The 10,003-nt window shown below is 58.3% G+C and overlaps 1 protein-coding gene across 3 annotated transcripts; it reads right to left on the bottom strand.

Moving 5' to 3' along the window:
- Window positions 1-2,316: 2,316 nt before the first annotated feature.
- On the bottom strand, window positions 2,317-8,495 carry LOC144276188 (sialidase-3-like). 3 transcript variants are annotated; one of them, XM_077836294.1, is made up of 4 exons: window positions 8,398-8,495; window positions 6,654-6,786; window positions 5,993-6,223; window positions 2,317-5,160 (listed from the first exon to the last, which is right to left on the bottom strand). In XM_077836294.1, exons 3-4 carry the CDS (start codon window positions 6,194-6,196, stop codon window positions 4,072-4,074), a joined length of 1,293 nt encoding a protein of 430 aa, XP_077692420.1. In that variant the 5' UTR covers window positions 6,197-6,223; window positions 6,654-6,786; window positions 8,398-8,495; the 3' UTR covers window positions 2,317-4,071. The 3 variants fall into 3 exon arrangements, with proteins under 3 accessions (XP_077692420.1, XP_077692280.1, XP_077692356.1); XM_077836154.1 differs by lacking the exon at window positions 8,398-8,495 and adding an exon at window positions 8,131-8,220; XM_077836230.1 differs by lacking the exon at window positions 8,398-8,495 and adding an exon at window positions 8,115-8,200.
- Window positions 8,496-10,003: the final 1,508 nt, after the last annotated feature.

The following is a 10,003-nucleotide window of genomic DNA, read 5'->3' as shown; positions in this document are numbered from 1 at the left end:
GTTAGAGGTTGTAAGTTTCAGCCCTTAAATACATACCTGCTAAGGCCCCATTTCTGGTAGGGGACATCTGATTTCATCCCCCGGGTGGTCTGGCTGAGTCTCCCCGTCCCTCTGCTCTGCCGTGTTGGGAACAGGAGACAAGCAGAAGGACTGAGAAACCAGCACAGTTGGCTCACCCAACCAGCAGCTCCAGCTCGAGACGCCTTGCTCCAGGTGCAATCATCACAGCCCGTTCTCAGTTCCACGCAGCCCAACTTCCGCAGCGAATCAGCTGAAGAGCCAGAATTAGAGCCCAGGGCTCCTGCCTTCCCATCCCACGCTCTGACTCCAGGACAACTCAGCCTCCGAACTGAACGTAGCTGCTGCCACCCTGCAGCAGTTACACAAACAGGACCACCCCATGAGGGATACAGGCATCAGCGGAGAGCTTTATTAATACCCACTCTTTCGGAGATCAGTGGTGTAACTGTATCGTATGTAAGGCCTTTTGTTTTAGACAGTTACAGGCTCAAGCAATATCTTTGCATGACGCAGAAAAGCATTCAGACCGACCCCGAGCCCTCATTTGAGAGAGAGGCCAGTTTTTGGCACAAATCAAGGCGTGCTTTAATAGAAGAACATCTGTTAATACTGCTGTGCAGCCCCAGCCTGCAGCCGCTGTGTTCAGTGGGGTTGGGAATCATGTGTTGCTTTCATCTGCTAACATCCAGCTCAGATTACACCATCCCTCCTCCTCTTTTGCAAGGGAGGGCTCGACCCTGCATTCGCTCGAGCAGGCATTCAAAGCACCAGGGGCCTGATGCCAACGGCCCTCTTTGTGGAGACGAATATAAAATATGGGCCGTGTTCTCACTTTAGGTGCAAAGAGGCTGCACATTTCGTTTGTTAAAGGAGACGAGGAATAAATAAAACAAGCACAGCCAACACAGACCCATGCAGAGAAAGATCCTTACTAATGAACCATGGCCACGTACAGATAGAGGCGCCAGGGGCTACCATTGTGCATCAGATCTGGATGCACCAGCAGCAACCACGCACCCTGGCCTCATCAGCAGAGAGGATTTAACGCCTTGTGACTCTAAGTGAATAGCTGTGATAGTTGCTGGGACCAACCACTGGAGGGAGACATGGTTACATCCTCTCAGCCAGTGAATGGACAGTCAGCAGTTTGAGTTTCTAAAATTAAAGCTCCGTTCAATGTATACAAATAGGTTTTGCGTGCTGCTACCCAGCACAGGAACAGCTGAGGCTGGGAGCAGGGCCATGGCTCTGGGAGGGGGGACATGGACGGGGTAAGGGGGCTGAACCTGGGGCCACAGCTGGGGGTGAAGCCCCAGACTCGGGGCCAGGAGAGGACCCCGAATGTGGGGCTGGAAGCAGAGCCCCGAGGCACAGGGCTGGCAGCCAGGATGCCGGATGCAGGGCCAGAAGTGGAGCTCCATGTAAAACTTGGGGGTGCTACAGCACCCCCTAGTTCCTGTGCCTATGAATTGATGTGATTCTAACCAGCTCAGGGCAGTGGTGGCCATTAAGCATTTCCATTGGAAGGGCATAAGAATTTTAGCACAGGCCCACGGCGCACCCACCCTGACAAAACAGTTGTCACGACGCCACGGAAATTATTACACTCAGTCGTTGAGCCAGCATCTGCTCATTACTGACTTAACCAGACATCATTGGGTCAAGCAGACTCGGGGGCCAGATTCACCGACACGCTCCAGCTGTCCTGGGCTGCCAGAGACATGCAAATTGGCCAGTGGGGAATGAGTGAATCTAGCCCTTTACATTCCGTAGTCACTCTCTTGCTGAAGGTGTTTCATGGCAAGGGACCCAGACGATGCAGTGAGCGATCGGTGCCATTACAGAACTGGTGGCAGTTGCTACAAACAGAGAACCGATAAAAAAAAAATTGAAACAAAAGCCAATTCATCATCAGGTGATTTGATTAAAGGGATTTTCACAGGGCAGCAAAGATCCTGCAGGGACGGATTTCAAAATAATTGGCCTGATTTTCATCTCACTTATGCCTGGGATTTCCATCAACTTATATGAAACTGTGTCATTTACACCAGAGCAAGTAAGATCAGAATCAGGCCTGCTAGCTCACCAAGAAAGATTTGGGGCTAGATCCTAGAAATGCAGGTAGCTTTACTTGTGTGAGGAGTCCCATTGAAGTCAATGGCACTTACTCATGCGAGTAGAGTTAAGCAGGTGGATGAGTGTTTGCAGATTCTGCCTCTGTAAGGGCTAGATATGTACTGCTTGGCTAAGTGCCGACTAAGGGTGGGGGGGGGGGGGGGGGAGGAGAAATAAGGTAGCTGCTTATAAATATGTAATACGATTACTTACTGATTTTCCAGTAGCATCAAGAGGCCCTAACTGAGATCAGGGCCCCATTTGTTATACAGACACATGGTAAGAGACAGGCTGTGCTCCAAAGAGCTGACAGTTTAAACAGACATGACAAAGGGTGGGAGGGAAACTGAGTCACAGAGAAGCAAAGTGACCTGACCAAGGTCACCCAGGAATTCAGCAGCAGAGCCAGGAACAGACTTCCGGTCCCCCAAGTCTCAGTCCAGCACCATAGATGCTACACCACAGGGCTTTCTATAACTATTTTCAGGAGGGAGAGCCACAGGCTAACCTGGGGTCTCTGGCACACCAGTAACACAGCAGAGATGCTGCACGGCTTGGGGCTGACGTGCACAGACATGATGGGGAGTAGCGTTGGCGTCTGGTGCCTGCTTGCTCCCCAGGGCAGAAGCGACGCTGTGGTGTTGATTTACGAAGGGAGGGATGTGCACGCTCCCGGAGCAGTTTACAGAGCAAATGAACAAACAGCTCACTCGCCCACACACCAGGTACATCGGGACTCGCCCAAGGAGAGGAAATACTTGAACAACTTCTCCAGCTGACACTGCAAAGCATGCTTTAAGGAAGCAGCTTGGATTGTTCCCTGAACTGAGAAATGGCCAAGATGCTAAACTACTACTCCTGCAAACATGGGATCTTCAGTGACCACGTGTGGTCACGTTCTTAGTATCTCCTTTAATAAGACAGCCCTGGTGTTCTCTCTAACTTTTCCCACCCATGTGCGGAATGAATTTTGTCATGTGTCACACATCACCTCCATATTGGTGCACATAACAAAATTCATGTGGTGGGGGTGGGCCGAGGGGTTCAGAGTGTAGAAGGAGGCTCAGGGCTGGGGCAGAGGGTCGGGGTGCGGGGATGCCAGATGGGGGTGCGGCTTCTGGGATGGGGCCAGGGGTGAGGGGTTTGGGGTACAGGCTGCCCCGGGGCCACAGTGGGGAGAGAGGACTCCCCCAAGCTCTCACCTCACAGCAGCACCTGGGCTGGGGAGAGAGGTGCCTCTCCCCGCAGCAGCAGGTCTGAGGCTGGGTTGGGTCTGGGAGAAGGGCGTCCCTCCCACCAGCCACAGCAAGTCCGGGCTGAGTTGGGGCCAGGGGAGGGGTGGCCCGGCCACGGCAGGTCCCAGCCGGGCGAGATCCACAAGTGCCTGTGGGACACTCAACAGGCTGCTGCACGGCCGCGCAGCTTACGGGGAACTTAGGACAGCACCCCCAGCAGCAAAGCACATTTCCCCCTCCCCTTCCCTGCACCCAGAGTGAGTTCTCTTTTGTTGTAGTACAATTCTTAATGGACGGGCAGTCTCAGCAGAGGGACCAAGGATCGACAGGTCTGTGGAGTACGGACTGAGCAGTCCTCTCTCTGGGCCAGATCCTCAGTTGGTGTAACCTGTGGAGCTGACTTACACCAGCAGGCGTTTTGGCCCCCGGCGGTGGTGCATCTGGCTCAGGGTGCTGGTACATCAGTAGGACGGCACCAGAGAGGCTGGCAGGGCTGCCCGGGCTGTGGCCAAGTTCTCAATCTCAGATGGAGCGACGGATGCTTTGCTCCTCTACAAACCAGGCCCCAGGAAGTCCCAGACCCTGAACCGGAGACACCCGAAAGAAGAGGCTGCTTTCGGAAGCCCACGTCTCATGGGGTGGGGATCTTCCAGGGGGAGTGAGTGTGTCTCTCTCTCGCTTACTCCCCTGGAGGACACCGCTAGTTGGATTTTTGCTTTGTGTTAGGCTGCTGCTCCAGGGAGCAGGGGGAGCCTCTGCCCTTCTGGAGATCCTCAAAGCAGAAGAGTTGGAAGGCGATCTCCTCACACGCGTAACTCACCCCACACTCAAACAAGCAGCCAAACAAGAGCAGCGCTGGGACCTCCTGGCACACGGCCAGGTCCGAGTAACCACACGGCCCTTGGTACAGGAGCCAGGGGTGTCCCCACTTGGCCTCATTCAATGGGGAGCAGTTGAGGTAGATGCCCAGGTCAACCAGCTTGTATTTACCCGTCGGGTGGGAGTAAAGCAGCCATGACATGGTGCGTCTGCGGATATCGGAGGCGGCATTCCCACTGTTCAACGGGCAGGTCATCTCGTGGGCTGGGGCGTCTGGCCCTTCTGCGACATCCGCCTCCAGAAGCCCCGGTGTCGGTGTGAAGCTCACTACGCTGCCCTGGCAGCCGTGAGGCGGCTCGCACAGCTTCTTGCATGAGGAGGGGCTCTCGAATGTCAGCCCCTGGTCTGTGCTGAGCGCAGCCGCCCGGCATCGGCGTGGGGTGCGGGCGTTGCAGTACAGGACGGGGTCGCAGGCCTGGCCTGCCACCTCGGCCACCTGGCACTCCAACGTCTTCATGCCCTTAATCAGCTCGCCCTTGTGCCAGAACTGCCCGCCGTCATCACTATAAAAGACCAAGGACTGGGGCTGGGTCCAGCAGGGCAGCGGCAGGCGGCAGCAGCGAGCAGTAATGTGGTAGACGTAAGCAGGGATCACCAGCCGCCCGGAGCGGAGCTGCACCCCGTGCCCCGGCCCCACCGCAAACGTGGCCCAGTCCTTCAAGTCTTCCCCAATCACCTGCTCCGTCAAGTCCGTTACCGAGCTCCAGGTCTGGCCGGCGTCTCCGCTGCAGACGTAGCACAGCCGGGCGGCGTTCCGCCCAGTGAGGATCTGCCGTTGCTCTGAGATGCGCTGCCTCACGCAGATGAAGAACAGGAAGACAGTCTGACTCTTCTGCTCGTACACCGGGCAGGGGTTCATCGTACGGTGAGCCGGTAACACTGCGCTCGTCAAGGGCTCCGTGGGCCCCCACTGCAGCGGGAGAGAGGGGGCAAGAACAGGTAGGTCAGAGGGGTAAGTGAGCGGGGTCCACTCCTCAGTACATCAGGATGACCATTCTGTACTGCCGCCTCAGGACTGGATGGGCCATGGAGCTCACACTTCGCCCCACCGCCAGGGGGAGCTGTTGAGTCCTCAGCACTTCTGAAAACCAAGCAGGTGCCAAAAAGGGGCTCTCAGAGCCTCATTTTAGGCTGTTGGTTCTGCCTTCCCCTAAGGGAGCAGGGGCTGGGCTGCAGTAGCTCCCCTGAGGGCTGCACTGGCTTCTGCTTTAGTGGCTTGGCTCTGCTTGTCCTCCCTACATGGATCCAGCCAGACACAAGCTGGCTGCAATTAGAGACAAGACACATGCCAAACACACAGTTGCTAGCTCTGTGGGACAGGGACTGTCACAATCCCAGCCAGTTCCCTGGCCCGGGCCGGCCCGCCCTCCCTCTCCTGAGCTGCTCTCTTGGACTTTTACACTCCATTTGGAGCGAGCCTCCCAGCCCAGGTCAGCAGTAGGGTTGCCAGGCATCTTCCCCAAACATATTCCTTAGGGCTGCGATCCTGCAAGGTGGTGAGCAGCTTCAACTCCCTCCTCACTTCAAAATGCAGGTAAAGGCTTCTGGCAACTCATCGGAGCGCTCTGCCCCTCACAGGATATAGCCCTGCCCGGTATCATTAGATACTGGGGGGTGAATAGCCTGGAGTGCAGATATCCAGGGAGAGGCAGCACCCGGGAAGCGCTAATGCTGAGACACCTCGGGCTGAGAGCGGCAGCAAGCAAGGGGGGTCTCCAGGGAAACAACGCACAAGGAATTACCTCGACCGAAGTCCCTGTCTTCCGACCTCGTCTCAGCACCAGGTACTCAGCGTCCTCATCCTTGGCAGAGGAGCGCTTCTCTGCGAATGCCAGGAGCGTGTCTGTGGGGATATACAGCAGTGCGGGGATCCGATAGGTGACCCCACTCTGCGGATCCCGCTGGAAGAGAGTCACCTTCCCAGAGCTCATGGAAGCCTTGATCATGATGTCTCGACGTACCAGATACCTCAGCTGGGAGAGAAAAGGCATCAAGGGGGTTAAACCAAAACTAGCTCCAGAGTGTCTCTCAGCCGCAGAGCTACACCCACCTGCTCAGATAGGAAACATTACTGGGCTCCTTCTTTCCCCATCCCTGCCATAGACTCACTGCATCAGGCAACCAGCTCAGGGATCAATGCTGCAAGGGGCTCAGTGCAGACTTAGCTCCTAATGATTTCAATAAGAACCGGATCCGGTCCTGATCCGCGAGGGGGGGCTAGGACACTGAGTTAGGGCCAAATTCTGCTCATTTATGCCAGAGAAATTTCTGGCTCTGGGTTTACATGAGCGTGACAGAGATCAGAACCCGGCCCCCATTGCCTCCAAGTGACAAACAGGGGCCTTCCTCCAAGCCCAGATTTTCCCAGCACTAGCCCAGCAGTAATGCAGTGCAGTAATTTACCGTCAGCAGGTGCCTGCCCCGCTGGAGGGGATCCCCGCAGCGCTGTCTCCAATGCAGACCGGCTCTGGAGTCTCCCTCCCGGCCTGGCTTTCTGCTCTTTCCAGCGGCGAAGGGGGCAAACTAGACCAAGGAACTAGAAACAGCAAGAGAAGTGAAAGTAGAAGCTCTAACCTTGGCAGGGATTCAAGCCCTACTGAGCCGAGCCCAGCCCAGCCCCACCCCTGCAGACACTGCTTGGCCCAGGATTACTGCTAAAGAGACGTGCTACAGTGCCCCAACCCCCAAAAGGCCTCCACACTGTCTCCAGTCATGGCGAGTCCCCCCAACAGACCTGGCCCCCCGCCAGTCCCCATTGCGCGGAGTCCCGCCCCGCCCCATCAGACCTGCCCCCCCACTCCTCCATTGCGCCGCGTCCCCCCCTCCCCATCAGACCTGCCCCCCCACTCCTCCATTGCGCCGAGTCCCCCCCCCGCCCCATCAGACCTGCCCCCCACTCCTCCACTGCGCCGAGTCCCCCCGCCCCATCAGACCTGCCCCCCTCCTCCATTGCGCCGAGTCCCCTCCCGCCCCATCAGACCTGCCCCCCCACTCCTCCATTGCGCCGCGTCCCCCCCTCCCCATCAGACCTGCCCCCCCACTCCTCCATTGCGCCGCGTCCCCCCCTCCCCATCAGACCTGCCCCCCCACTCCTCCATTGCGCCGCGTCCCCCCCTCCCCATCAGACCTGCCCCACCACTCCTCCATTGCGCCGCGTCCCCCCCTCCCCATCAGACCTGCCCCACCACTCCTCCATTGCGCCGCGTCCCCCCCTCCCCATCAGACCTGCCCCACCACTCCTCCATTGCGCCGAGTCCCCCCCCCGCCCCATCAGACCTGCCCCCCACTCCTCCACTGCGCCGAGTCCCCCCCGCCCCATCAGACCTGCCCCCCTCCTCCATTGCGCCGAGTCCCCTCCCGCCCCATCAGACCTGCCCCCCACTCCTCCTTTGCGCCGAGTCCCCTCCCGCCCCATCAGACCTGCCCCCCCACTCCTCCATTGCGCCGAGTCCCCCCCGCCCCATCAGACCTGCCCCCCCACTCCTCCATTGCGCCGAGTCCCCCCCCACCCCATCAGACCTGCCCCACCACTCCTCCATTGCGCCGAGTCCCCCCCCACCCCATCAGACCTGCCCCACCACTCCTCCATTGCGCCGAGTCCCCCCCCGCCCCATCAGACCTGCCCCCCTCCTCCATTGCGCCCAGTCCCCCCCCGCCCCATCAGACCTGCCCCCTTCCTCCATTGCGCCGAGTCCCCCCCCCGCCCCATCAGACCTGCCCCCCACTCCTCCATTGCGCCGAGTCCCCCCCGCCCCATCAGACCTGCCCCCCCACTCCTCCATTGCGCCGAGTCCCCCCCGCCCCATCAGACCTGCCCCACCACTCCTCCATTGCGCCGAGTCCCCCCCGCCCCATCAGACCTACCCCCGCCGCCCCTCACCGCAGACTCTGCTCCGCACTCACGGCTCCGCGGGGCTCGGGCACCGCAGGGCGCGGGGAGCAGCAGGGCTCGGTCCCTGCCTGTCCCCGGCTCCCTCCGGCTGTCTCCTCCCACGGCCGGTGTGCCGCTGAATCGCTTCCCTCGGCACCGGAGGTAAAACCTAAGGTGCTCCCGCTAACTGCCCAGATCCTGGCTGGTGTAAAGCCCCGTGAACCCCGCGGTCCCAGGGGTGACCCCGGGCCAGTGCTCGGGCTCAGCCCTTCTCACCCAGCGAGCCCCAGCCCGGTCCCAGGCCAGCAGGGACCGCTGTGATCATGGAGCGTGGCCGCCGCCGTCGGCCCGTTACCCTCCCTGTTCGATATTTCCAGCTCTCACGGGGCTTCACAGCAGGGGTCGATCTCCTGGCCCTTCCCTGGGAGATCGATAGGAAAACGGAAGCAGGGAGCGGAACCGTGACCTGCCCCAGGTCTGGCAGTGAGTCAGGGGCAGAGCCCGGAATAGAACTCAGTCCTGGGGCTTGTGCTCTAACCATTAGCCCATACTGTTTCCAATCCCGTGTGCTGGATTTTCACCGCATGCGCTTGGCCTCTCAGCTGCACAGAGAAAGCCCCAGCGCTGCTCTCCCCAGACAGGCAGGCTCCCACCGGCAGGCCACCATTTCTCTTCCCCCCATTATCCTGTAGCACCTCTCATTTCCACCCCTCAGTCTGTCCCTCCCTGATTCCCCGGCATCTGGCAGTCTTGTTCCGCCACCTAGTGGAGCTTCTCCATGTTGAAGCACTTGGAGGAGAGGAAGGTGATCAGGAACAGTCAACATGGATTCACCAAGGGCAAGTCATGCCTGACCATCCTGATTGCCTTCTGTCACGGAGTCACCGGGCAATGCTCTGGAACTACTCCATGCAAAGCCAGTAAGGACTCTGGGGGAGCATGTCTCCTCTGGGAGCAGACTGTCTCCAGGGTAAGAAGCTTACACAGCTTTGACCTTCCTGAGTCTGACCTCGGAGCATTCAGCATCCCCTTCCACACTGTACGCTTCCCACAGCAAGTCCGCACAGGCGGGGCTCCCGGGGAAGCCCGTGTGGGCCCTGCACCGCAACTCTGCAGTCAGATGTGACTCTCAGCCAACCAGTAAAACAGAAGACACAGTCCGGAACACAGTCCAAAACACAGACCCAGGTCTGGTCCACACTCCCAAAGCTTCAGGCTTTAACCAAAAGCGGCGGGGAACCAGCTGAGCAGCGGGGGACAGCAGAGCAGCAAACAGCAGGAGTTTGCCTGGGATCTGTGCTGGTGAGTATCTGGGTATCTGAGTGTGTGTTTGGTGAGAGGATCGGAGTGTTTGTAGTGAGGGCAGCTTGAAAGTTTGAGTGAGTGCTTGATTGGTTGGCTGAAAAGGGCGGGAGTTGGGAGTGTTTGTTTCAGATGAGCCTGGCTGTTTAAAAAAAGCCGGCGCTCCACAAACGGGTAGGGATAGGATACAGAGGGACCTAGACAAATTGGAGGATTGGGCCAAAAGAAATCTGATGAGGTTCAACAAGGACAAGTGCAGAGTCCTGCACTTAGGACGGAAGAATCCCATGCACCACTACAGACTAGGGACCGAATGGCTCGGCAGCAGTTCTGCAAAGAAGGACCTAGGGATGACAGTGGACAAGAAGCTGGATATGAGTCAACAGTGTGCCCTTGTTGCCAAGAAGGCCAATGGCATTTTGGGATGTATAAGTAGGGGCATTGCCAGCAGATCGAGGGACGTGATCGTTCCCCTCTATTCAACATTGGTGAGGCCTCATCTCGAGTACTGTGTCCAGTTTTGAGCCCCACACTACAAGAAGGATGTGGAGAAATTGGAGAGAGTCCAGCGAAGGGCAAC

The sequence above is a fragment of the Eretmochelys imbricata genome, chromosome 1 (genome assembly GCF_965152235.1).
Source record: "Eretmochelys imbricata isolate rEreImb1 chromosome 1, rEreImb1.hap1, whole genome shotgun sequence".
NCBI lineage: Eukaryota > Metazoa > Chordata > Testudines > Cheloniidae > Eretmochelys > Eretmochelys imbricata.
This window is presented reverse-complemented; position numbering and strand designations above follow the sequence as displayed.

Bases quoted from the DNA above. Each gene is read 5' to 3' on its own strand.
- LOC144276188 (XM_077836294.1), bottom strand. From the start codon at position 6,196: ATGATCAAGGCTTCCATGAGCTCTGGGAAGGTGACTCTCTTCCAGCGG. The intron at 5,161-5,992 runs GTAATTCCTTGT...CTCCCGCTGCAG, and splicing joins AGACAGGGACTTCGGTCGAG to TGGGGGCCCACGGAGCCCTT.